General features: G+C 38.6%; 1 protein-coding gene and 1 long non-coding RNA gene across 5 annotated transcripts; one reads left to right on the forward strand and one right to left on the reverse strand.

The window, feature by feature from the left end:
* Nucleotides 1-204: 204 nt before the first annotated feature.
* On the forward strand, nt 205-15,402 carry bod1l1 (biorientation of chromosomes in cell division 1 like 1). Of its 3 annotated transcripts, none has more exons than XM_042493555.2 (29): nt 205-426; nt 1,784-1,908; nt 2,011-2,201; nt 2,297-2,761; nt 3,092-3,241; nt 3,392-3,552; nt 3,692-3,788; nt 4,062-4,188; nt 4,306-4,363; nt 4,469-6,248; nt 6,345-6,397; nt 6,839-6,974; nt 7,178-7,276; nt 8,032-8,075; nt 8,159-8,227; nt 8,369-8,441; nt 8,630-8,688; nt 9,150-9,225; nt 9,347-9,393; nt 9,508-9,676; nt 9,952-10,004; nt 10,278-10,404; nt 10,850-10,902; nt 11,003-11,075; nt 11,355-11,419; nt 11,621-11,717; nt 12,161-12,296; nt 13,021-13,092; nt 14,407-15,402. In XM_042493555.2, the coding sequence occupies exons 1-29, from the start codon at nt 310-312 to the stop codon at nt 14,537-14,539; spliced, it is 4,905 nt and encodes a 1,634-aa protein (XP_042349489.2). In that variant the 5' UTR covers nt 205-309; the 3' UTR covers nt 14,540-15,402. The 3 variants fall into 3 exon arrangements, with proteins under 3 accessions (XP_042349489.2, XP_087937007.1, XP_087937008.1); XM_088080881.1 differs by having other exon boundaries at nt 11,003-11,074; nt 11,339-11,419; XM_088080882.1 differs by having other exon boundaries at nt 7,196-7,276; nt 11,003-11,074; nt 11,339-11,419.
* On the reverse strand, nt 11,104-27,992 carry LOC148188861 (uncharacterized). Of its 2 annotated transcripts, XR_015777213.1 has the most exons (5): nt 27,787-27,992; nt 22,787-22,913; nt 19,773-19,867; nt 11,544-11,733; nt 11,104-11,394 (listed from the first exon to the last, which is right to left on the reverse strand). It is a non-coding gene; the product is annotated as an uncharacterized LOC148188861 (long non-coding RNA). The 2 variants fall into 2 exon arrangements; XR_015777214.1 differs by lacking the exons at nt 19,773-19,867; nt 22,787-22,913; nt 27,787-27,992 and adding an exon at nt 18,660-18,885.
* Between the last annotated feature and the right edge of the window lie 2 nt (nt 27,993-27,994).

The raw sequence follows: 27,994 nt of genomic DNA on the forward strand, positions 1-27,994 counted from the left end.
TGAAAAATTATTTCAGCCAAATGTAATGCTGCATAATAAAGTGGCATTAATGCTTTGTTAAACTACAACTAAAACATCACGAAAATATGACGTTTATTTTTAAACTTTTATTTTGGTAGTGCAACCCTCGCTTTCGAAGCGATTCCGGTTTGATGGAACCGTTTTTTTCCACAAACTGAACTTCACTTCCGGTTCAAACCCGCTTCGAACTTCATGAACCACAACACAAACCTGGCGCGTTTCACCGAGAAGCTACCTGATGTGTTTACAGTATTAATTCATTTTAATTAAGCGAATCTACACTCGTCCATGGCTGGTTTACCACCCGGAGACCCGCAGCTGGTCTCAATGATCGTCAGTCACCTGAAGACACAGGGACTCTTCGACCAGTTCAGGAGGGACTGCCTGGCAGACGTTGATACAAAGGTAACGGCTGAAAACACATTTATAACGTCAATCTCAGTGTTTGGCTACTTTTAGTTTGTTAAAATTGGAAATTTATCGTAATGGGTGAGTATATTTTAGGGAACACTGCAGACAGATTTTTGTGTTGGGCTATCAAAGCTGCATCCCGCTGTAAACACATCCCATAATGTCAAGTCATTTGCTCATTATGGGGTTAATCGAGGGGCCTGGGTATTAACTGACGTCTATTTTAGGATAATGGTTAGGTTTTATTTTTTTGAGATTTTACGCTAATTGTCCATTTTCCCTTCATGTGAGTCAGCCATAAGTTTTCACTCATTTTAGTAGAGCATCAAACTCAAAGTAGAGACTTGGCATGGGTGGACAGATAATGCTGATCCATTACATTTCACATTTATCACTTTTATATACCCCATGTTGGACATAATAGTTTAACTGCTAAATCAAACAATACGTTTTATCTGACTTTACTGAAACCCTTATGTGCTCTTTAGTGAAGGGGGCAGTAGAGAAACTGCTACAAAGCATTGTTATAACACCAAATAAGGAAACATTAATGCTTCATGTTATATGGCCTATCCATTAACAATGTCTTTGGGTTGACAAACTTGGACATCTTAACCTACACAGTGATGCTGCTTATGTTTTAGGCCGCTGAGAGTCCATGGAGTTAAACTCCCTGTTTTCTTTTCTTATAAACAAACTGGATTTCTGTTATTGGAGGTTTACTTCATACAGACTGCTGACAACTAATCAAAATTTGACACAAACAAAAGGCAAAAGGTGGAGGAAGGCAATATGAGTTTTGGTGCTTATTGTACATACGGTTTGCAACAGAAATTATAACGATGATCAATTAATCCGTTGTCAAGAATTTCAATAAACGTGAATTTTTTTCAATCAATCGATAAGCTATGCAATGCTGTCAAAGTATGTGCAATATTGTGCTATGAGCTTTGATTGAGGAAATAAATGCGTTTACTATTGTTTAAATAAACAAAGTTTTTGTTTTTTCAAATAACAATTAATCTTTTAAAGAATAATTAATATTTTTAATCAATAATCGATTAGGAAAAGTGCTTGTGATTTGTGATGTGACAGCTGACTCTAGTTTGCACATTCTGCACTTTGCCATACAATGATAAATCTAAATAATAATAATAATAATAATAATAATAATAATAATAATAATAATAATACTTTTCATCCTACAATGAAATTAATTGAATTGAATCTGTGGCTACTTCTGAACCACTTTAACTGACATTATATTCACTGAATATGAATAAGGGGAAGTATGTAAACATGCAAAAAAATCCAAAATCCTAACCTGTGATCGCTTTTTCCCCTCTTGCAGCCAGCGTACTTGAACCTGAAACAAAGAGTGGACAACTTTGTCTCCAACCACCTCTCTAACCACACATGGAGCCCTCATTTAAACAAGAACCAGCTGAGAAACAACATCAGGCAACTTGTGCTGCAGTAAGTGAGAATGGAGCAATATGTCCTGCTGTGTTTCTTTTCTTTCTTTCTACTAGTTAGAAGTGCAAAGAACCTGGAGTTAAATCTAACCGTTCCTCTTAGATCTGGGATGCTGGAGCAGGGAGTCGACAGGATCGTGGCCCAGGTGGTGGATCCCAAAATCAACCATATCTTCAGGCCGCAAGTGGAGAGGGTGGTCCGTGAATTTCTGTCACCGGGCAGCTGCACCGAGGAGCCACCGGCCCCACTGCCTTTAACAGAGACCAGACCGGACAGCAGCATTCCTGAGCAAGGTACACCACATCTCATCCCTTCATCAACCATGACAGACAGAACGATGACTTTCATTTAAAAGTTAAACTAAAAAGTGAGTGGCTCATTCTTACAGCTTCATCTTCAGCTCCTGCAGCCAACGACGCCATGTCCATCCTGGACACCATAACCTCTTTGAACCAGGAGGCGAGCGTCAGGGCCTGCTCAGATAAAGGACGTAAAGGCCAAGATGAGCCCATGCAGCTGGTGGAGGACGGCGAGCAGGATATGAGTGTCGTCGAGGAAGGAGACGGCCACCAGGACGGAAGGACGCTGGAGGAGGCAGAGGAGCTGGCATCAGAGGACCAGGCGTTAGAGGTGAAGACAGAGGACACTCAGGAGCAGATGGATCTGGGAAAAGAAGGGTTAACAGAGGAGGTGAAAATGGAGGAAGAGGAGTCAGAAGCTCAGGAGCAGACGGAGGAGAGAGAGCAAGCTGCCAGCAAAACACCTGGAAAACCATCAGAGGAGAAGCAGGATGACGATCTGCTGAAATCTACGAGTCAGGCCAAGCAGAAGGCCAGAGAGAGGATAAAAGAAGGTGAGCAGCTGAACTCTGTCAGCGTTAGAGCAGTGAAACCTGCACGCACACTACGTTCTTATAAAGGGATATAAAGATCACGCAGAGACGGCGTAATACTAGATTTGTCAATGGATGATATCAAATTACAGTATTTATATTTTTGTGGATTTTCAAACTCTTTCCTGTCATCTTTTCCTGAATAACGGTTTATTTGGGTTATTACAACAGATAAAAAAAGAAGACATGTTCAATACACATAAATATATGAAGACCACAATACTCCCTTGTTTGTTTAAAAAAAAATTGAGTTCAAATACTGATGTGATGTCCTGATGTCTCATCCTGCAGAATACTTTTTGGAGGACTCTGACCTGGAGGGCCTTAGTGACATCACTGTGAGCTCCGTCCACACCAGCGACCTGTCGTCATTCGAGGGACAAAGTGAAGACGACGAGCTGCTGTCCGATTCTTCCGAGGAGGGGGAGCTTCAATCAGATGGTCTCAGCTTTTCGTTCCTGACTGAGATTTCAAACAAGTTTAAACAGTTAACAGCATCGTAAAGTGTTCGATATGATCTCAGCTGCCACAGATTCTTAATTTCCAGCTCTACTCTGTGTTTGATGATAGTATTTTAATTTTTTTCACCAGATCAAGATGAGAAAGCAGAGAAGAAACAAACCGGCGGAGACGCAGAAGAAGAAGAGCGTAAACCTCGCCGTAAGGCCTACGTTCACAAACCCTTCCTCTACTCCCGTTACTATAGTGACTCAGATGATGAAATCACTGTAGAAGAACGTCGGAGATCCGCGGTGAGTTGTATTAATTTAAATCAGAGGCTTTACTTGGTGAATGAGTTGATCACAATCTTTAAAACTACACTGATATTTATGGTCCTTTGTTTTCACTATTGTCTTGTGTCATTGCTGTCTCTCATCTGTGTCCTCAAAGGCAAAGGACAAAGAGGAAAGGCTGCTCAAGAGACAACAGAACAGGGAGCGAATGGAAGAGAAGCGGAAACAGAAAGCAGCACAGGCGGAAGAACAAGGTATTTTCTGGTGGTCGTGAGCTTCAATTGTGCTTCAGAGTTTCTTGTTTTCTTGCCTCCTCTGCTATTTTTTATGTTCCTCTTCACTGCGTACAACACAAGAGTGGGGACATGTTACAAAAAACATACAAAATCTGTAGATTGCAGCATTTAAAGTCCATTTTTTGTCACGCTCCATGTTCTCATTGTTTAATAAAAATTAAACATGTCCTCAAAATAGCTTTGTTTACTCCTAATTCTCAAATCATTGACCAAGTTTTGTTTCTAACACAGATCGCAAGAAACAGAGGAGTGGAGACTCTGCTGGGCTGGAGGGCCCCAGAGCCAAAGAAGCTCGCAAAGAAAGGAAAGTTCTGGAGAAAAAAATGGCTCTTAACAGGAAGAGGAAGCTAGACTCAAGGTAGGTTTTCAAAAGCTCAGATTCAAACTCAAGCAGCTGCTCTCAAACAAAACAAGCAAATGTATAGATATAAAAAAATACATAAAAATAAATGCATTCATTAATTTCATCCTTCAGGAAAGATGAAGATATGTCAAGCAAAAAGAAAGGAGATACAGAAGGATCCAAGAAAGTGGTACGTGAAAACAATCATGACGTAAATGGATTTGATTCTAGGTAACAGCTTTGAAACAGATTTGTGAGTTATAACGAGCTTTTTTTTGTTTTGATTCAAAATCAGGAAGGGAAATCTACAACCTCAAAGCCTCCACAACTGAAATTAATAAAAAATCAGTCTGAATCAGCATCGTCTGATGAGAGGCACAGAAGGATGAGCGGCAGCATCTCCGAAGACTCCAGTGAAACCAAAAAGCTGACCGACAAAGGCCGGACACACTCCTTCATCCTGGAGTTGGAACAAGGTTCCCAGGAGGCTCTAAAACAACGCTCAGTTGGGAAATTTGATCGTCTGTCCCGTAAAGAACTTCACGTTAAAGAACGCAAAGACAAAGAGCGCAGCTTGTCAGATGAACGTGCCAAACTCAAACAGAAGCAGGAGAAAAAATCTGAACATCAGGCAGATGAATCTCAGCAGAAAGAAGGTGCTGCTGTTAAAATGTCCTCTGAAGAGAAAGGCGAAAAAAAGCCTAAGATTAAAAGTGAGAAGAAAATGACCGGAACAACAAGAGAGGGGAAGTCGTCAGAAGGTGTGGCAGATGAAGGTCCTAAAGATGCCTCTGTCAAGAAGACAAAAGCTCCATCTGTGGAGCCGGTCAAATCAGAGAAGGACAAAATTAGAGAAAAGGAGAAAGATAAGGATAAGAGCAAAGAAAAGGAAAAGGCCAAAGGAGATAAAACTGCAGCTAAAGGTGATCTCAAGCAGCTGCTCCGCCCTGATTCTGCCGGCTCCTCTGAGGATCGATCAGATATGGAGCCTGACGGCAGCAAGAAGAAAGATAAACACTCCAGAGAAGTCCTGAAAAGGTCAAAGAGCCACACTGAGGACAGGCCAGGAGACAAACCCAAATCTAAAACGGACAGTAAAGATGGAGAGAAAGAAAAGACGAAAGCAGATCAGGACAGCCAGAAATCAAACAAGGCCAGCTCTGAAATGGACAAAGATCCAAAAAGGGTCAAACCAACAGAAAAAGGAAAAACTGTGGAAAAATCAAAATCAAAATCCAAGGAGGAAACGAAGACTCAGTTATTATCAAAGACAGATAGTAAAGTTCAGAGTTCAGAAGTCAAAAGTACAGGAAGTGCACCCATCAGCAAACCTGAGACGACAAAGGAGAAGAAAAAAGAGGGAAATGCAAAGGAGCAGCGGAAAGTCTCAGAGGAACCTCTCCATGACAAATCAGACAGTAAGACTGCAAAGAAAAAGACGGAGAAGAAGGATAAAGTTCCAGAGAAGAAAGATAACAGCCAAGAGGAGAAGAAAACAGCCAGAGAAGACAAACTGGAGAAGTCTTTGGTTTCCTCAGTCGACCCTGAGGAGCAGCCAAAGAAACACTCTCTTCTCCAAGACACCAGCACAGACTCCGATCCCGTCACCACCACCGTCACCACCTCGTTCTCAGACGACACTTGTGACGCTCTGAGCGACATCACCCCCGAGCCGCCCGAGGGCGAGACAGAGTCACGACTGAGCGAGATGCCAGCTGTGCCGGCCGAGGCCGACGCCCTGCTGGCCCTCATGGACGTTTGCACCTCAGCGGAGGCGAGACTCCCACCTGAGAGCAGTCGGGAGGACGTGACGCCCGAGATGACTCTGCAGGACGCTGACATGAAGATGAAAGAAGCAGCTCTGACTCTGCTCTCCATGGATCCCGACAGCACTGTGTCCTCCACCTTAATCTGCCGCAACACCAGAGAAGAAGAAGCAGAGGTGAGTCAGACGGTCCCACAGCTGATGGAAACCGCTGCAGCTGAACAAGAAACGCCGGCTGTTGCTGTGCAAACAGCTGCTGAGGCTGCTGAGCCGTCACCGGAGATTGTTGACGACAAACCAAACTCTGCAGGTAAATACAAAACACTGAAAGCAAAATGTGCATTTTATTTGCTAAATAAACATGTCAGGATGTTTCTCTTAAAAGAAATATTTATCTCTCTTCCAGATGTGTCTAAAAATTCAGAGGAAGAAATGGATGTGGAGGTTTCTGCTTCACAGGTAACAAAAAAAAATTACATTTGTGAAATTAAACTGCCTTTGTCCCTTTTACAAATAAAGACATCTCTCCTCTTTTCTTTCATTTATCTGTTTGGACTGTTTCATGACTCTCTGTATGCTTTTTGGATCAGAAATGTATAAATCTATATACACTGAACAAAAAGTTCAATGCAACACTTCTGTTTTTGCTCCATTTAGGTTTAAGTTAAAGATCTAAAAGATTTTTATGCAATCAAAAGACATTTCTCTCAAATTTTAGTCACAAATTTGTAAAACTCCCTGTCAGTGTTTGTGTGCATAGGAAAAGTCTTAGATCTTATTTTTCAACTTTTGAAAAATGGAAAAACAAAAGTGTGGCGTTTGGTTTTGTTCGCTGTATATAGCTGTTGGAAAATAGCATTTTCTGTGCTGTGGAAAAACAATCTTTGGTCTTTCACACAGGAGAGTGAAACTACCTCACATGAACTTCCGGCTCTTTTAAACGAGAGCGAAGCCAAAGGTGCAGACACTGCTGCTGACGCGCAGCCGCATGGAAACATGGAACATTCAGAAGCAGCAGCAGCAACCAGCAAAGAAGGTAAACTTTCTTATCTCCTGCTTTAGCTTAAATCCACATCTGGTTTCTTCTGTTTTGAACTATTCATTTATCATTTTTTGTGATCTTTAATTCTGATGCAAAGTTTTTGGTTTGATGAAAGGCATTTTTTGACCTGGCATCGTCTGTGCATCAGTCTCATGGGGCTCCTTTGCTTTTTTTTGGTGCTGTCTATAATATTTCAGCTGCTGTTGTGTGTGCAGCAGAGGAGGTGGGAGGAGCCACAGAGGAAAATACAACTGCGGCCGTTTCTGAACAAGTCTTCGAAATTCCCAGTAAACAAGGTGAGTGCTTGAAAACAATCTTGTTAAAAAGAACGAGATGGGATTTCTTTTTCTGTCAATTGTTTGTTAATATAATTAACTATAATTATAAATATATATATTAGATCACAGTTACAAACCCTGTCTTGTGTGGGGAAAAAACACTATTTCAAGATTGCTGTTATATTTTATGCCATTTTAAACGTTCTACATTTTAATATGTGTTTATTTTCTGGATGTTAGTTAGTTTAATTCTCTTTCTTTTATTTAAAAATAAATGTGGTCTGTTTTTATTATAAAGCACTTTATACCTGTTTTGAAAGTTGCTAAATAAAAAAGTTTATTATTATTTTGAACTTTGTTTATTGGGATTTTTGAGAAGTGGGACAATACTGCAGGATATATTCAGTGACAATATAATGTGGACAAAAACAACGAGGAGAATCGAACAAATTGATCATAAAAACGAAACAAAAAAACAACCTACAGTAATGATAAACAGATTCTGATAAACCCTAGGGTTTAACCCCAAACCCTAATATTCAAAAATAAATAGAAAAAAAGATTTAGATTTTTTTCCCCAAAAAAGTAGGCTATCGGATATTTCTGCAGAGTAGACAGAGTTGTATTAAGCGAGCACAGCTAATTCTGTATTATATATGTATAATCCTTTTTTACACAACAGCAGGTACTTTGATTTTCTTTTTAAAAAGATTAAAAATGATTCCATACTTTATTATTATTATTAATGACTTTGCTTCTTGTTGTTACTGTAGAGCAAACTGAGCCAGATGTTGCAGACACAAAGACAAGCCCCAAGGTGAAGAACCATTCATATTCATTATTTTACGTTGTTCAGTTGTGAATATGAGACTAAAGTTCAAAGTCATTTATCTTAAACAGGAAGAGGAAGCTGAGAATAAAACAGTGGAGGAAGAAAATGCTGGAACAGAGAAAAGTGATCCACAAACTGTAAGTGTTTAACGTCAGTCATGATCACTTTGTTCAGATGTAAAAAGCCTGTTATTAAACGTTTTGATCAGATCTTTAGCTCCTGTCTAATATGTGTTATAGCCCTTTTATTAATCTGTGTATCTTTTAAATTATGCTCAGATGGAACCGGAGAAGACTGCAGAGATCACAGAAAGTGGACCAGAGAGTCAGTCCAAACTGGTCAAACAAATCAGTGAGTCATGACTTAAAAAATCTCCCCTCGTTACGATTTTCCTCGGTTGTTTCTGCTGCTAACATCGCTGTGAAATAACATATTTACAATTTGCCCTCAGCTAAAGAATTTAATGTTATGTTTTCTTTGTCCTCTGACAGTCGTCGGTTCTTTCACAGTTAATCTCAGTCACTGTGTTTGTTTTTCAGGTAATGTCTCCAGCACAGACAGCCAGGAAGACGAGAAAGGATCAGATCTGTCAGAAAGGGTAATGCCTCTTTGTTTTTTTTAAATTCAGCTCTCATATATTTGATACATTTAGCTGTCGATTAGGGGTGTAATGACATATCAATCTGATCAATGTATAGATTTAAAGCTCATTGATTGATACATCGTCATCTTCAAGATTTACCTGGATTTTAAAATTCCTATGGCACATCCGTCCAATCACACCTCCTTCCTCAACAAGAAAACACTGCGGCAGGTAGTCAGCGGTGAGCAGCCGAGAAAAAGACAATAAAGAAACTTACTGATAATGTCTCATATCGATCGCAGGTGCTGGAATTTAACCGAATCAAAATTGTATCGTTGCAGACTTTGTGATGTCAGAAAACATCGCATCGTTGTCCAAAGAGTCAGTCAACACTGTGTTGTGATCAAAGCTGTGATTTACACCTCAGGTGTCGATACGAGACACTACCCTCTGTGCTAAAAACGTCTGTTATGTAGGAAGAGAAGACGGAGAGACGAGGAAGATGCAAACGAAAGCTGTCTACTCAGAAAGCTGAAGCACTGAAAGAATCTGGTGAGCTTTTCTTGACACGCCAGAATTTCAAGATTTTGTAACCCAGTCAGTAAACAACATCTGAACTATTTATGGATGAACTATATTAAATAATGTGTTCATTGTTTCTGCATCTAATCAGGTGACGAGAGGGATGAAAAGGAAAATAAAGAGCTACTGTCTGCTGAGGTAAATACAGTCATTCATATCCCCTCAGTCATAGAATAACTGTGTACTGGCAGAGTAAAAGTATCTTTGCAGATACATGTTTTTATTTGACGTCTGATTTGCTCTTACCTTCAGGAAGCAGATCAGGAGAAAGATGTGGGAGTCAGAACACCACGCAGGGGTCGATCATCCAAACCCAGCGAGGAGGCAGAGAGGGACCAACCTGAAGAGCCAGAGAAAGCAGAGGAGACTCTGAGCCGCGGTGGACGACGGTCAGGAGCTGCTGCCAAAGACGCGTCTGCTGGTAAGAGTTTCACATTAAATCAGCCGACAGGGATGTTGTTCAGGTCTGAAAAATACTTTTCATCATAGTTGTTAAATTGTCCTGCTATCAGTCACATTGTACTTTGCAGCAGTCAAATATTCAAATTAGGGAGGGATATCAAGAGATATTAAAACTATTAAGATTTTAGTTCTGTTGTAGGAAATTATGAACATGTTGTCCTTCTCTAAGCTAATAGGTGAAACACAGTATAGAATAATGTAAATAACTGACTCTTTTCTGTGTTAAAATCTCAGATAATCTGAAGGAGGCTGAGAATAAAGACGAGGAGAGCACCGGAAAAGAAGAGGTACATGAACAAATGTGCAACATGTACATAAATGTGAGATACTTCACATTACCAGGTTTATTACTACAAGGACACTCCGTGTTTCTTAACATGTGACATTGAGGGATTAACTGTCAACATTTAACTATAGATTTTTGTATGTTGTTTAGTTTTGTTTAACATGTAAAGTGTCGTGAAAGGCACTATTTAAATCCAACATATGACATATGAATTAAGTGCATTTCACTGTACCTCATCTTTTAAAGTGTTTCCCTGACAACACTTTCCCTGTAGAGAACCGAAGAGGAAAGCGGACCAAAGAAAATCACACGGCGAGGAAGTCAAGTCAATCTGCCGTCTCCTGTTCAAGAAGACACTGAAGCTGCAGGAAGCTCTGACTCCAAAGAGAACATTAACACATGTAGGTTTGTTTTTAATTCAAGTTATTTGTCTCTGTCCTATTTTTTGGTTTCTATGGGAAGTTTTCAGTGTCTTTGTAAATGTGTAAAAGCACACTACAAGTGGTTAATGACATTATGGAGAGGTGTGGCTACGTCTGCCAGAGCACGCATTACCAGCTCAGAGAATAAGTGAGCCAAACCTCAACAGTTAATTGGTGTATTTCATAGCATGACGTTGAGACTTTAACAAGTTTTATTTTGCTGTCGTCGCTCTTAACAGCCTGTAAAATAGTATGAATGAGTAATTTGGCAATGATAGTTGACATGAGGGACGGCTGGCAGCTTTGCTATAGTTACACTTAGAATACTTAACTAAATATACCATAAAAATATTCTGGGTGGTCCTCGTGTGAAAGATGTGATTGAATACATTTTTAATCTGTTTTGATCATATTTCCATTACAGGTAAACCAGCAGTAAAGAGGAAGAGGTCAGAGGTGTTGGAAGAATCTGTGGAGGTGAGATTTGTTGTTTTTGTGGATTAAAACAATCTCTGCATCCTCCATCTGACTCTGTCTTCACTCCTCTGTACGTGTTTTCAAATATGTATTTCTAAAGGAAACTCAGGCTGAAGAGGAGGTAAAGAAGGATGACAGTCACCAGGAACAAAGTGAGCCACAACCTGACAGCGGTAAGAAGGCACGCACACGCACGCACACGCGCGCGCACACACACACACACACACACACACACTTTCAGTACCTCATAATGTTTTCAACATAAATGAAATAATTTTTTCTGTGCAGGTTTTTGCAGGCTGTATCTAAATCACATAACTTAGGACCTGGGCTCTAATTGTATTGCCAAAACATCACAACATTTGCTGGTTTAGGAGTAAAATAAGTTACCTTGGTAAACACAGTCTCCATATTGTACATTTTATCCTTTTTTCCTGTTTGTTCCCCTTCAGTGAGCCAGGCAGGAGGTGAGGAGGAGGTCAAAGAGGGGCTCTGCAGTGAGAAGAAACCAGATGATGTATGTTTGTTATTTAAAAATATGTATCTGTTTGGCTTCATAAATGCTGTAAGTGTATCCATCACTGTTGTTGTTTTGTCTTTATTGTTTGTGTAACAACTTACAAGTTTAACTTAAATCTTACCTTTTAAATCTTCGGTTCTTACTCGCTGTCCTGTTCAAACTCTCATCATAATCCAATATTTACTGACATCTCTTCAGATTGAGGAGGAGCAACAACAAGAGGACCAAGAGACGACTCCAAAGAGACCCGGTCGGAGGGGACGGCCGAAGGCAGCCACCGCCACAGACGATTCAGGTGAGGAAATTTAAAACTTTAAAAAAGAGAAATGAGAGAGAATGTTTTGTTAAAAAGAGATGTGCATCAAAGTTTAAAGGTGCTGCGTGTAACTCATCACCAGGTCGTCAGATACGGTTGGGTTTATAGTCAAACTGAACCACCAACTCAAAGTGTTGTTATTTGACGACCTGGGAATAAAACTCAATAATCAACTTTCTTTCTCCAGAGTTAAATACAGCACCTTTAAAGCAAAGTTCATTGACAATTGTATTAATTTTTTATTTTTAGTATTCAAAAAAAATTATATTTAGACATTACGCTGCTGTTACACAAGCACAAATTTTTTTTTAGGAAAAAATCTTACACCAAATAATTATATAATATAAAGCTCCACTGGAATGTCTTTGAGTTTGCATATCAACCCCAGGGCTACATGGGACATTTTATCGTCTATCCCACAGATAAAAAGGACAAAAAGGCAGATGAAAGTGAGCTGAATGATGAAGAGGAGGACGATGACGGTGACAAAGAAGAGGAGGAAAAAGGAACCGCAACAAGAGCAACAACACGGTCAGCATCTCGCCTGGAGGCTGAAAGGTAATTTGACAACTCATGGACCTCAATAATAACAATAATACTAAGAAAAATGTACCAGTGGAACAGGACTCGACTAAGCATTATTTTTATATTTTTTTTTATTATTTGATCAATAGGATGTCAGAATACGGTGAAAAATTTTTATCAGTGTTTCCAAAAGCCCAAGATGATGTCCTCAAATGTCTTATTTTGTCCACAACCCAAAATTAAAGGTTCAAGATTTGTTTACTGTCAGCCAGACAAACCAGACAGGCATACAGAAGAACGAAATTTCGTTGCATCTGGCTCAAGACGTTTACTGTCGTAGAGGAGTAAAGACACCAGAAAATATTCACATTTAAGAACAGTTGACATCTAATTAATTAATTGATTAATCGTTAAATCGAAAGTATCACGACTGCACACAATTACAGACCCATAATTTAAATTTACTGGAACTTCATTGGCTGTTAACAGGATTTACGGTAAAAAAAGCAAGTAATAAAAATTTTCTGAGACCAATTTAATCTTAAAACCTGCTGATTAAATCAGACAGTAATTCGTGTTTGATGGTGTGAAGTGGCCGTTATGAGACACCGTGTCAGTCGTCCTCTGTGGTGATGAATGTTTGAACGCCGAGGCGACCAGCAGGCATCATCTCTGTCACAACCTGTTCAACTAAAGCTGGTGGAAGATTTGGCACTACAGCAACTGTTGTTTCATATTTGTTTTTAATGCTCCTCAGAAACAAGCCGAGTAAACCGTCCACCCGGGCGAGTCGACAGAGCGGTAAAGAGGAGACCGCAGCTGGTACACGGTGAGTTTGTCTCATAGAGGTTCAACAGAATGAACGAAAGTTAACGAAAGTTAACGAAAGTGACGGCGAGGTCGCTGCTCTGTGAAAGAGAACATTTTACCGAAAGCTTTCCCTGAATTCTCCCAAAATAGAAATAATAATCATTATGAATTACCTAAGCTGTTTGTGCTAAATATCTGGAATTACACTACAGTAAGTCACTGCCTATAACAACATGTAAACTTGTCATTCATTTGACTCGATAATATATATATATATAAAAATTTGTTTTGTTTTTTTTGTTTAATGTAAGAGTATTTTAGGTGGAAGGCATGACACACTCAGTGCATACTAGCTTAATTACAAATCCTGATTGCCAAGAGGTCCTTAAAGTCTCTAAAATCTGTCTAAATAAGTAACAACAACAACTGTAACAATAATAATAATGATAATAATCACAATCAGAATAAAATCTCAATATAAATAAATGATCCAAATTACCATTTAATAAGTATGTTTTTATGCACTGCATGTATACAGAACAGGTTTGCTACTACAATATCAATCTATAAAAAAATAAAGCAGTAAAATATATCACACAGCTCCTCAGCAGTACACCAAGCTTATTTCCCCTCACCAAATGTTTTCTTGTCTTGGCTTCTTTAAGGTGCTGAAGATTTTTTTCCTGTTTGCTTTTTATAATCTATATATACTCTGTACATCTGTGGATCATCATTTCCTTTTTTAACACCTTTTTAAACTTACTTTAAGGGGATACAGAAATTTAAATGTGAAACGTAAATAATCCTAAATAAAAGATATACTATTGGAAAACAACTTTTCAGAATGGGTTAAAAAGGAAGGTTGAGTATCCAGTTTTCAACAAACATATTCTATTTATACCTACAGTATATATATTTTTTAAAAAAAGAGAGAGACTAGTTGATTTATTTCCATTATTTATGTACACATATTTTTCATCAGTGAGAAAGTGTATTTTACTACCTTTCTTAAAGTTTTTTCTGAGATTTTCGGTTTCTTTAAATTCTGCCCATTTGTAGTTTTCCGGGTAATTTTTGTCAGAAATGTTTCTTTTGTTTTTAACTCAAATTAAATTCCAGTTAACTTTACAGAAGTCTTAAGAAATCCGCCTCATGCTCTTTTTCTCTATTTACGGAGACTGTCGACGCGCCAAGTTCACTTAAATTTAGCAAAGCAGTTCTTGTTATTGCAACTCCTTTCACGCTTGAATTAACAAAGACAAATTTTTACAGCACCTAAATGTGACACTTTAGACAAACGGACTGACACTCGCTCCTTGTTTCCCTCCTGCAGCGGGACGAGGGGCCAGGCGGCTGCAGCAGCAGTGGCGAAGGGGGGCCGTAAACGGGAGGCCAGCCCCCCTGCGGTGCGAACGCGGGGAGGACAGAAATCAGAGGAGCCCCCTTCCAAGAGAGCCAAACGCTAAAAACCTCAGACAGCGGTGGACTGATTCACCCCAGAAGCGTTTTCTCCGCACTCCGCATTCAAGTCAGTTTTGTTGTTGGGGGCCAAAGTGCCCGTACAGTCAGTTAGCACGTAAAGCTGTTTCTGCTTCATTGACTGTAGATATTGAAAAGCTCTGGATAGTATTATACTCTCTGCTCTGATGGTTGAGTATAAACCTGAGGATCTGTGCAGGAATCCCCCCAGAATACCTTCTACTGCACTACGCCCATATGGTTTGGATCAGGCTTCATCATTCCTCCGTTTATTCAGTAATACCCCGTGAATCAGAGTGTTTCAGGCCAATCAAAGGCCTAACGAGCAGCCGGGTCGTGCTTTGACATAAAGAGGGAGAAGTGAAATTAGAGGCCAGCGTGTGTTTCAGTTCCTGCTGAGACTGTTTGTAAATCCAAACTCTTGTACATAGAAATCACTGTGATTTTTATTACTCACTATTCATTCTGTGAATGATAGTTTTTCCTCCCACTTTTTTTTTTTTTTACCTTTTTGTTTTTACATTTTTGGGGGGGGTAAATGAAGTTTTTTTTTTTTTTCATTTTTTAAAATTTTATTTTATTTTTTTAATATTTTATTCCGAATAACAGCAGTATTAGACTGGAAAAACAAGACAGTTTGTGGACAGTTTATCTGGAAACTGAAGCTTATTCATGACATATTTGTAACAACAGCCACTGCAGACAAAGAACTGTTTTTTACTGTCTGAATGGAGGTAATCTAGTTACTTGTATTGTTTTAGAGTTAACTGTATATCAGTATAATGTGTTGTTAGATATCTTGTCTACCTGTCAATGTAAAGACTTTTTTTCATAAAACTAAAAATACTGATGATTGCTTCCTCTTTGTTACTACTTTTGGTCCGTAATCAGAATTTGTATTTTTTTAATTTTCAACAAAGGTTTTTCAAAAATAGAAGTGAATGAAAGCAAATAGGTCTCTTATTATTTTTAAGTGAGGTCTTACTTTTTCATTTTTAGACTCTAGGAGTAAATCTGTGGAATTGATGGTTAAAATATTCACATTCGCATAATAGTTAACACATTTTATGTATTTCCATAATACACTTAAATGATAGATTTCATAGATTTTTTTTTTTCACTTAAAAAAAAAAGCTTTTCTACAGCTTTAGAAAACCTTATCTGTGTTGCTTCTGTCTTTCAAAAGGTGTCATGTTTGAGAATCTAAAATATCTGTTTATGGAAAGATAAAATAGTGCACAGAGCAGAATATACAGATTTTTATTAATTCACCCTTATTATGTCTCAAACGTTATCTCCAGTGTTTCCTGAATGGATGTGCTGTCTGTAAATGTGTAAATAGTCAAAGACGTTAACCAATCACCTGTGAGCGGAGAAGAGGAGAGGACATTCCTGCCTGCTAATGGGGGATAAAACTGACAAACTCAGAATGAAATATTCCACCATCATTAACACGTTAGGAGGCTTTAATCGCTGCACCTGAACTGACGGGATCCAAAAAGCACGGAGAGAGGTTACGGAAAGAGACTTCTCTGGGTAAAGTTTTCCAGCCATTCCTGCGGATTGCTAAATTTGATTCCTTAAAGGTGTACCTCTCCCAGGTATTTCCTGGTGCTGCAATCCAAGCTTTAAAATATTAGCTCTCATTTAAAGGTTTGGATCAGCTTTCATTTAGCCACCAGCTCTGGCAGACAAACAGCGCTCCTTTCACTCGCTGATGCCATTGGAGCGACTTGAGACGTCATTTTATTATACGTCGTTTGCATTGTAGTCCAAAATGATTTTTGAGAGCAGGTTTCTGCTGCTGAGTATCAGCAGTCTGAGGCACATTAGAGTGATTTATAGGCCACATGTTTTATGTATGAGATGGAGGAGTGCGCTCGGCTCAGCGGGGACCTCACAGCAAGAACTCAGAAAGGCAGAGAAAGCAGCAACACAAGTTAATAATCCAAATATATCTGTTTAACTGCTGCTGCGCAAATGCTGACCCGCTTTTAGGTGTTTTTAATCTGCTTCACTTGAGAGGATTTGAACACATACTGTGAGTAAAGGAGTGTCTGCTTTCAATCACGAGCAAGTCAAACTTTTACTGTAGTCCTTCGTTTCGGGCTTATCTTGCTTTCATCAGCGCAGAGTCAGAGTTCATTTTAAGTTTTTTTATGCACGCTCCATTGATCAGTCCTGTTACTCAGAGATCAACTACTGACCCTTTGAAACCTGGATCGACATTTATTTTCTTATGCTGCCTTCTGATGTCGATTCACGAGTATTTAAACCTTAAGCAAATTGGTTTGATTTCTTAAAAAAAAATAAAAAATTAAAAAGTAAAAAAGGGAAAAAAGAAATGAGAACTTACAAGTGATGTCCCACAAATTGCAAGAAATAAGTAGATTGGGAAAATTATTTTTTAAAAACTAGGGAAATATGTAGAAAAACTATATTTTTAATGATTGTAATCATGTTAAAGACATTATCATGTTAAAGCATTTTTGTTAATTTCTTGTTTGTTTTTGTTTTTATCTTTTCCTTTTTTTAAAAAAAAGATTTTTCAGTAAATTTCTTGTCCTTTTTACTAACTTCTTGCTAATTTTGGCCATTTCTGAAAGAAAACAAGTCCATTTGCTCAGGTTTTAAAGGGTTAAATAAATATTGCTTGTTGTTTTCATGATAGTTTTTACTAAATAAAATATTTTCTTTGAGAATAGAAGATATGTATGACCATAAAACAGAACTAGTCATTTGTGGATATCAGCAACTATTTTGAGAATAATTTTAATGATATTTTAAGTCTTTTCGAGTTGTTTGGGGATTGCTAATTTGCTCTTGTGATGGGCTTGTTTTTCCCCTTTTTTTGTTTATTTCATGGATATGTTGAGAAATTGAGAAAGTTCTCAAAAGTTTCATTTATGATGAAAATCGCAGCCCATCAAATTACAACCAACTATTCAAAACACTATTCAACAAGTAAAATGCTACAACCTTAATTCATCAATGAATAAAAGACGTGCTGGAGCAAGTGCGATCCATGGAGGCCCCACCCGCAACCCACAGACCTCAAAGGATCCGCCGCCATGGCCCTGGTGCCAGACGCCACAGGACACCCAGGGAGGCCCCACTGTGGATCGGACTTGGCTCTGACCTGTCCACGCACAGACACAGGACCTCTAAGTCCCGTGGACGCTTGATTAAAATGGGGTCAGGGGAATTTGGAGGCTAGGTCTACACCTTGAGCTCTTTGTTATGTTCCTCTGGGCTATGTACTTGAAAACAACTCCAAACGCTCGCCAGTTTTGTGTTGAAGACGATCTCTCTGCCCATGTGTTCCCTCCAACCTAAACCTGACTCAAACCCTAGGCCCTAGCTGTAACCACCGAGGGAGGGGGATGCTGGCATTAACAAAAGGAAACCTTATTTGTTGGGAAACCATTTCAGTGCAACACCAGCATGACTGGTGTCTGCCTTCATCTCAAAGGTAGTGAAATGTACAGGCTAATATTACCTTTTTCCAAACAAGATTAGATCTCATCAGTGTTGATTCCCCTTCAATATAGGGACTAAGAAGCTCACCCAAAGTCGGACTTAAAATCGCTGCCATTGAGAGTGACCATGTAACACTGGGCGCAGGCGCAGCATTTGGCTCTGTTGATCTGAGGTGGTGCAGGAGTATTAGGATTAAGGGCTCTGTTTTAGGCTCGGCGCAAGGCAGCGCATGGTGCAACGCAAGTGTCATTGCAAGTGTCAAACCGGCGCAGTTGTCATTTTCACGCCTAGCGTCCGCGTCCTTTAAATAACAAAAATACCTGCGCCCATCTGTGCGCCCCTGGGCGTTAAAGTGAGGTGTGGTCAGGCGCACTGTTGGCGGGTTGCTATTTTGAGGCAACAGAAAGCGAATTAGCCATTAACCAAATAAAAGCTGGTCTGACTTCAAAGGCGCAGTCTGTTTCCTGCTGTTTAAAGGGCGAATTATCAGATAGCAGGATGTGCCTGCATGCCTTCAGATGTTTCTGTGTGGCATGTTGTGTGTTGCACAACATTGATATGCGTCATGAATGTCTCTTGGACATAAATGAGGGCACAATTCAGGATGTAGGATAGCGTGAGGCTTACCTGCGTGTGCAGATGCCAGTTAGCCAGCAGCAACAGGTGCACTGAGAGATCAGCTGGCTCCTCCCGTTTCTGCTTGATTTGTCCGCTGAGCGCAGAGCTTTGTTTACCCCTCCTCCTCACATCATCGTGCATTTTTCTGCATGGTAAGGCCGCTCTGGAGGTTCCAAAAAATGTTGGAAACTGCACCGCCACGTCCTCTCCTGCCTGCTTAACTCTGCTGCTTTAGGTGGATATCTGCTCGCGCGCCTTCACCTCGTGCACAGGCATTTAGGTTTCTTCAGCAGAACATCTCACATCACTTATTCGCCAAATGCGTCATTTAGATCGCGATCCGCCAATTCCGGGCGCACCTGGTTTACAAAGGGAATGGGAGCTGACGCACTGATTGGTTAACTCATGTTCCGCCGAAAAACTGAAATAAAATTATAATGTGAGCACCACTGTCCGTGTAGGCATTTATCTGTCAACTAGAAAGTTACCATGACCTTTGCCCTGAAGGCCCACATTGGTGTTAGCTGCTGGCTGACAGATTAAACCCCCACTGCAGTAGAGCAGACCAGCTGTTTGTGGTTCATGCTCATTACACCAAGCAACAATTTGATAACTGAGGGCATGAGGAGATGACGTCATCTTTACCCAAACACTGTTTTTTACATGTCCACACAGACACAAATTAACCAGTTTTTAACAGTGTGCAACTTCAGCCTCAATCCTCCTGCAGACAATCTACTCATGGTATGAACTGGCATATACCATAATTGTACTTTTCTTTCCCTTTAACTGTCTTTATTATTATTATATATATTATTATTATTATTATTATTATTATTATTATTATTATTATTTTATTAATTCATTTTCTTCATCTTTGTCCTTTTTTGCACTCTGCCCTACACTCCTTGTAGTTTTATATTGTTTAAATGTGAAAAACTTAAGAAATAAATGACTTTTTTTTTTTTAAAGTGTGCAACTTAGAAGACATTAAAAAAAACATTTAGTGACCTAAAATTCTGTTTTTTCTAGAAGCGAAAACGTAGTAGAAATTATTCATTAAAAAAAACATCTCTATACATATCCTGATAAAGTGGAATTATTCAAGGAAAGTGTGCGTACCTCAGAATTACAGCAAAGTTTGGGACTCTTCCTAATTGGTGGTACAGGTCATGTGGATTCTGGCAGGAGACAGTGCAGGGGCCACACTTCAGCATCTAAATGTGAAGGGAAAAAAACATTGACTATGATATAAGACACCAGCATCATAAGCTGCCTCACATCTCCTCACTTCGCCTCTTAAGCAGGTCTGCTGTTGGGCCGCGCTGCAGTTTATCCAGCAGAGAGCTGAGGAAAGATGGTGGTTTCACACAGCTGTCAACTGGAATCGAGGTAACTGCTGCGGGGATCCTCGCAGGCTGCAGGGATAAGGGGGCTCACTCACTGCTGCCGCTGCCTCTCTGCACTGGGAGTGGTCTTTCCTCTACTGGGGATTTGGCCAGCGCTGAACATAATGCTCCCCCATTCAGCCACTCCTCTCACAAGACATAAAAGTTAACAGGTGTTTAACGTCAAAAGTGTTTCATACGAGAGTCGTAGAAATAGTCAGCGACAGGCAGCAGGGAGGGGTGGTGGCTTAGAGTCTTAAAGTTTTCTTTTTCTTTTGCAGTATTGAAATAGTTCTGCAGTTGAGTTGAGATTTGGATCGACTGCTGACGTCTGAGGCTGCAACAAACACACTCCAGACTGCAAAATATTTCTAAAACACGTGTTTACTGACCAATATTTTAAAGGTCAAATTGAATAGTTGCAGTGTGTCCAAATTGTGTGAAGCTAAAAAACAACAACATATGTTTGGTCTGGTGTAATACTGAATTTAAAGAAGAATCTATTCATCTTTACAACTTTCTACTTGCTTTACAATGCGAAGTACATTATTTTATATCTAGCATTCTACTTTATGTTGCAAAATCTGAAATGTGAGCAAACTCCCATTTACTTTCTAAAATGACATTAACAATTGCTGGTGGTAGTTTAGTAGTAGATTGCTTAAAACGAAACTGTAACACAGCAAAAAGTAATCAGTTACAAAGCTGAAGTTATTCTCTTTTGGGTAGATAATACATTTTTTAACTGGGTTATTTAAAGCCCCTAAAAATCCAAAGAATCATGTTACAACATTCAATATTTATTGTTTGACAAAAACGAAAAACTTAAGTTTGTAGAGCTGTAGTTGATAGTAAGAAAAGTTCATCTGAATTTCTTTTTGTGATCAATAAACTGTTATTTTTCAATATTAACTAGTTCCAGCTTCTTAAATGTAAGAAAGTAAGATACGTTTGCTTTAATACTCTCCCTGAGGAGAAATTTGTTTTGAGCATTCATTCATTTGAGCAATTGCATTTTTGGGTTGGCCAACACAGTTCTCCTACACGCTTGGCACGCGGGACAAGTTTCAGTTCTGCAACCTTTACCACATCATGCCATTAAATCCTACATACTGGACCTTTAAGGCTTCCATTAATCAATTCGTCACCTAACAAAGGAAATCACCACCATATCTGACTATGTTCAGTCGTTTACATCATTTATCGAGGAAAAGGACCAAACATTTGCTGTTTCCAGATTTTGATATGTGAGAATTTTCTGCTTTTTTGTGTCTGTTTTATGTAATCAGAATTGATCATCATCATGTTTTAGAGTGCTGTCGGACAAAACAAGACACTCAAAGATGTCAGGTTTTAAACCATGATTGTCATTTTTTAGAATTTTATATAGACTGAATAATGAATCAAATTGTACAAAAAAAATCCATACATTAATATTTAACAGCCCCACTTGTGTACTTTAAACTGTAAACACCTGTCAGAGAGGTAAATCTGTTAACTGCAAATATCTCAAAACTAACAGCTCCTCGGCTGCAGTCTGACACCCACTTCACTGAAAGAAAAGCCCCGTAATATCTCAAGAATTTCTAAATGATCCTTGAAGTTTTCATAACTACATCAACTCATATGTTCAGAAGTAATGTTTCACATGTGACACAAAACCAGTGAAAGGGGTCCGCTGCTTTTGAAGGACGTCTTCATTTAGGCGTGAGCGGAGGAGAAAGGAGCCGGTCACAGAGACCTGAGCAGGCAGCCAAAGGCCCTTCAGGACCTCAGAAGCCTTTCATGATGTGCTTGAGCTGCGTGCATTATCTGTTGCGTGCCAGAGGCGGCTGGAAGCTCGTTTGTCTGCGCAGCAGAGCCGAAAAATAAACTATAAATCACGTCTGTGCTATCTACACACATTAATTGGACTGTAACAGCGGGCTGTCCCCCCACTTCTGCTCCTGTGTCTGCAGTAATGCAGCCATTGCTGAGATGTTTTGAATAGCTTCCAGGAGACGCAGGAACTTCTCTCCGCTTGTCTCTTGCTTCCATTTACTGTATTAAGTGTTCTGTCCCAAGGGCTCTTCCATTTAGTGCTCCATCGCATGCAAGGATAATTTTTCTTTGGGAAAGAGGGTTCAATTGTAACTTAGGCGACTAAAAGCATACTTAAAGCTGGCAGTAACCCCCCCGCCCCCTTCCTTTCCTTCCACTTTCCAGTGTTGAGGTTGATTAAGGGTGCTATCATGGTGGATCTGATATTTGGTGAGAAATCTAGAGGGCATTTTGGGAGCATTTACTGCAAATGACTCTTGGCAGTGCCCTCTCATGTATTGCTCCATCTGAACACAATTTGGCACATATGAGAGGGGGGGTGGGGGGTGGGGGGTATGGCGGGCTGTGAGCCTCCTTCATACCAGCACGCAAGAAAAAAAAAACCTAAGACCTGTCATAAACACACACAGGAGAGAGGAAGGGAAACAGAGATGTTACCATGGCGACTGGCTCGTTGCTGCATCAGGCGTGATTTTTGCTTTAAACACCAGATTACAGTTACAAGAAGAGGCAGGAAAAAGAGGTGGTGGTGGTGGTGGTGGTGGGTGGAGGCAAACGTAATAGTCTAATATGCCATTAAAGTTTATTTCTTTACTGGAAAGGTGGTGGGAATTTCACCCCGGTGTTCAACTGAAGCAGAGCAGACAAAGAGTCTGGGAGTATTAAGAAATCGTGTCGTTGTAGATAGAAAAAGAAGAGAAAATATACCTTTTCCCGGCATGGCTATTATGTAGTGATCATCTCATCTTTCCATGTGGGCAGCAGGTTATCATCGTCACCAGCAGAGGGAGACCTCCTGTCCCACAGCTGCAGCCCAGCTTCAGCCTCCTGCTGACTGTAAACACACAGGAAAGGGTTTATTTAAAACACCTGTCTTTTTCATGTTTATTTTTCATTTTTATTCACCTAATATCAGTGCAGAAACAATTAATCAATCAGTCCTGAACAATTTTCATAAATAATTAATCATCTAAGTAATGTATCAAGCAAAAATACCAAAAAATTCAAAGATGCAGATGTGCTGCTTTTCTCTGTTTTGTATCACTGTAAATAGATTTTTTTCCCCTTTTAGACAAAACAAGGTATGTAAAGAAACCAACCTCGACACCAGACTAAAGGAGAGTTAATGACAAAAATAATCAATACATTAATCCGAAATGAAAATAATCATTAGCTGTTGCCCTACACCTCTTTTTTTGTTGGAATTTAACATTAAACGTGCAAAACTACACACACACACACACACACACACACGCAGCAAATCAAAAAAAATAATAATTAAAAAAAAAGCCTAAGGACTATTATATGAACAGTTAATGGGTTATCTTTTCCATACAATTTCAACCTTATGTATCTTTATATTAACATATATTCTGCATTTTATTTAATGTTTGCCAAATGTTATGTGACATTTACTGACACACAGATAAAAAATGAAACCTCACAAATCTGGATTTTTCTGCAAAAATATGACAATTTTTCACTCTCAAATGTAACACTTTCACTTCTCCTACTCCCTCTTTTACCAATAATAATGATTAGCATTAATTATAATATTAAAATGCACCAAAGTATGCTACAGAGTGAAGCACTGTTGTCGTACTCGAGATCGGTCTTAATCTCAAGACCATTTGTGAAAGTCTCGATTTTGTCTCGCTCTCAGACAAAGACGACTTGTGATTTTATTCCCAGACGGGTCAAGACTAAAGCTGCAGGAATATCACTAAATTGTCTGTGTAAAAAGAGAGATGTTTAATAAAGCTGGTGAAATTGATTTCAGCTCCTTATTGTTTGTTTTGTTTATTTCATCAAGACATTTGTACTCCTACACACAAACTCATACACAAAATATAAAATGGCAGTAAAAGAGGTGAATTAAGAAAAATCTTTGTCAGCTTCTGTGTGTGTTTTAGAGGACACACACACTTCAAGTACATTTTATTGCTAATACTTCTGTACTTTCAGGGACATTTTGAATGCAGGACATTTACTTACTAATAGAGTTTTGTTTTTATGTGGCTACTTTTACTTGATGACTATTCAAATACTACTTTTGCATGTATGAATTGGCATTTATTACTGTCAACACCTCTAAATAGCACAGAAACCTACCTTACATAACCTGCTGACCTGAAATATGCTGCTAAATGTTATATTTTAATGTACTATCCATTCAATTACACTCGTCTTAATTTGATAATTTAATCTCAGGAAATATGAGAGATGTTGGCTAAAAGTTTCTTTTTATTTCCTTTATTTAGAGCTTTATTTCTTTCCTCCAGGAGTTTTTGCACATTAATAATGATATAAATAAATATGTTTACAGTTGGTCAGATGATCACCGTCACTGTACTCTAAGTGTGAATCACATCACATCAGCGGCGTATCTGTTTTAAATGCCTCTGCAGTTGTCTGAATGAAAACCAAGCTGCTGTTTACATTTCCTGCCACTTACAGCTACTTACTGCTTATTACTCTTCGTCGCAGTGTGGTTACCAAAACACAGAGTAACCCGTGGAGCTCTGCTCGACATCACATTGATAGGCGCACACTGACTCACTTTGTTGGAGAATTGGCAGACAGTTTTATTTATTTTCCACTTTTTTTTCTCTCTCAGGGTAAAGCAGACTTTGTGTATGGGTCAGTGAGGCGCGTTTTAGGACAAAAGACAACAGTCTGAAATAAATACATGAAGGACACAGAAGGGGGGGTGGGGGGGGGACTTGTGCAATACAAGAGAATTTGAAAACTATGTGATGTACCACTTGTGTATTGGCCTTGGGTGGAATGAGCAGTTTCTACAGGGCAGGCTGTGTGAAAATATCCAGACAGTGTCAGTGGTTTGTGCTTTTCCCTTTTCCCAGTTGTGTTTTCATTGCCTGCGGCGATCCAGGCTTTCATCCCCGAGGTCACATCCAGCCCTGAGACAATGCCACAAAATTTCATTTGATTCATTTCCACAAAGCAGGACGATAAACCCAGTTACACTGTGTTTAAGTAATTTAAAACGTTTTTTTTTTTAGAAGCATCTGTCTTTGCAGCTGTAAATGATAATATCTCATAATAATATGAATAATGTAGGCTCTACCAGTGGCTGAATGTAACTAAGCATGTTTACTCAAGTAATGTGCTTAAGTACAAATTTGAGGTACTTGTACTTTACTTGAGTCTTTTATTTCAGTGACACTCTCTGGAAATACTTTTTACTTCACTACATTTATCTGACAACTTTACTTTATAAATTAAGACTGTTTTGCACACAAAACATATGGAGATGGCTGGTTAATAAATCAGTTGATTGAATGGGGTATTTTGATGGTTTCACTATTTTTTCACATTAAAAAAAAAGAAAGAAAGAATGCTTTAAATGTGAGGATTTTTTTTTCCTCCATAGTGAATACTTTTACTTTTAGGGCCTGGGAATCCTAGCCTTTAGCCCCGAATGTTTTATGCATAACCTGTATGTAAATGTAAATATATAGACTAAATATATATATTTCAAGATTAGGAATAGGATTTTTAAGAAAAAAAACCCTTATCTAAAAATATGTAATTCTGTTCATGCATTTAAGCTCTAAAAAATAAAATACTGTTGATCAAAATTGCAATTTTAACTATTTTTGCAACTCTGATCAATAATATTTTTAATAACACAATTAATCTGGAAAAAAATAAAATAATTTGATTTAGGATAAATAAGATGCCAGAGTGCACTAAAAAGCATAAAAATAGAGATTTTTCACTGAAAAAGATTCTGGCCAAACCCCTAATGTCCTCAAATTCTAGAAATGCCCCTGCTTATATACTTTTACTGAAGTAACATTTTTATTGCAGGAGTTATGACCAAGTACTTTTACAGTGTGGTATTAGTAGTTGTACCTCAGGAATCTGAATACTTCTTTCACAATTACACACAGTATGGTTCAGAGTATTTTGACCCCAGATGTCAAAAAGTCAAGATGAAGAGTTATTTTCAGCGGCCACTAGATGGTATAATATATGCATGCAACGGGTTTGCTCAAGGTGACAGCAGCACTGAACTTAGATTAATATTATCACCATTAAAACTGTAGCCAGTTTGTATTTATATTCTTTATTATCCTCATAATGTTGAGAAGAATCTAAAAAAGATATTAATGAGCTAAACATTTAAACACGGTATCTTTTTAGGGTGTAAATGTTACAAATTGAGTGACATGGAGCAGAGAAATTATTCCTTATTTATTTTACGGGTCAATATTTAAAACACACGATAATTTAATCCGCGTTTTCATAGATTTTTACCAACAAATGCCACACGAATCAGGCCTCGGGTGACTAAGAATGATGACAAAGTTTCACACATTAAAAACGTATTTCCAGAGTAATTGAAGTTAAAAATCAGAGAATTGTTTGTCTCTTAAAATCAGCTGTTGTGGGCTCCGCCTATTGGATTTTTTCGCAAACGGCTCATGTGCAGAAAATATCACAAGACTTAAAATACTAATGCAAATTTAATTGAGTTTTACCCTTTTCAGCAGCTGATCTGCGGACTGCGTCTTCATCCATCTTTTGCACTGACGGAGCTTTTAGTTTTCGATTTTACTTTTTTCTTCTGTGAAGATTTTAGTTAATAAATCAAGTAGCGAACATGTTGTTATTATTATTATTATTTTATTAAGCCTATTGTTATCGTAATTACCCTATTTAAATAATTCTATTAATTAATCATTCAATGTCTCATTGTATTTAACAATACGTACACTTCTGTCGAAGCAGCACTGATTATTTATTGTATATTAACAGCCTCATCAATTTTACTTCAAACTTCATTCATGAATTAAATCGTTAAACGTATGAAGATTTCAGGGTTATTTACTGCGACCGGTTTAAATAAATTAAGGCTAATAAACCAGGTGAAACAATATCACATAAACACGTAATAATGTGGAATTAAAGAATAAAGTTTGTTAGTCTGTAGGATTATAGCTTTTATGCAAGCTACACGTGACAGAGGTGTTATTAATGAAATAATAGTTGCGTTATATCAACTTAATAAAATATGTTCTCTTGCGCGTTTAGCGGTGTAAAATCTGTTTTGTATTTTATTTATCAAAATAAAATCTTGAGGAAGTATTTGAAATGTTCTTGGGTGGTGAATTAACAGCAGAAAAGCTGGGAGATCTGTCTGTGAAAAACGGCAGAGGTCACGATCCGGATCTGCAGCGACAGATGTTTGTCAGCTCAAACCCCCGAGAGAGGGCTGCCTGCACCCTTCATATTTAATAAAAAGGTTTAATAATGAGTGAAAAAAAGAGCTTTTACTAATGCTCATGTTTGCTATTTCTGTGTGGTTTAGACTTATAAACAGAGGGCCAACATCAGGTGAAAAAAAACCAAACGAGCTTTTATTTTATGCTGCAAAAACGTTAAGTCCGAAAGTTAATTTTTATATACAAAACGACTTTTTAAGGAGTCAAATGTTCTAAAGAGATCATTTCAGTTGTTACCCGTATTTTAGTTTTTTTTCCAGAAATATAAATCAGTGTGTGTATGGTACATTTGCAAAAGCTGGTTGACTTAGATACGATTTAACCTATCATCAGATATTTGCCTCATTTAATGAAACCATTTATACTGTATACAGAATCGGGAGTTTAAGTTACTTGTTTTTTTAACCCATATTTATCAAATGCAAGAATGTCTTTTGCGCACAGGCTGAGGCCTACCTGGTCATGGCGATCCATGATGCAGGCTACCAGGGAAGTGACAAAAAGTGAGCACTTCGATGACTCTAAATGTTTAATAAATCGTAGTCAGAGTGAATCAATAACCGCCTGACACACCGTTGTTCGGCGCTCAAAATGTTACCAAACATAAAAACGTCCATACATTGCGTGTTGCGCACCGGAATCCCAACAGACCTGCTTGGATGTT

This window comes from Plectropomus leopardus, chromosome 8 (genome assembly GCF_026936395.1).
Source record: "Plectropomus leopardus strain MGB_pleo_1.0 chromosome 8, ASM2693639v1, whole genome shotgun sequence".
Classification (NCBI taxonomy): domain Eukaryota; kingdom Metazoa; phylum Chordata; class Actinopteri; order Perciformes; family Serranidae; genus Plectropomus; species Plectropomus leopardus.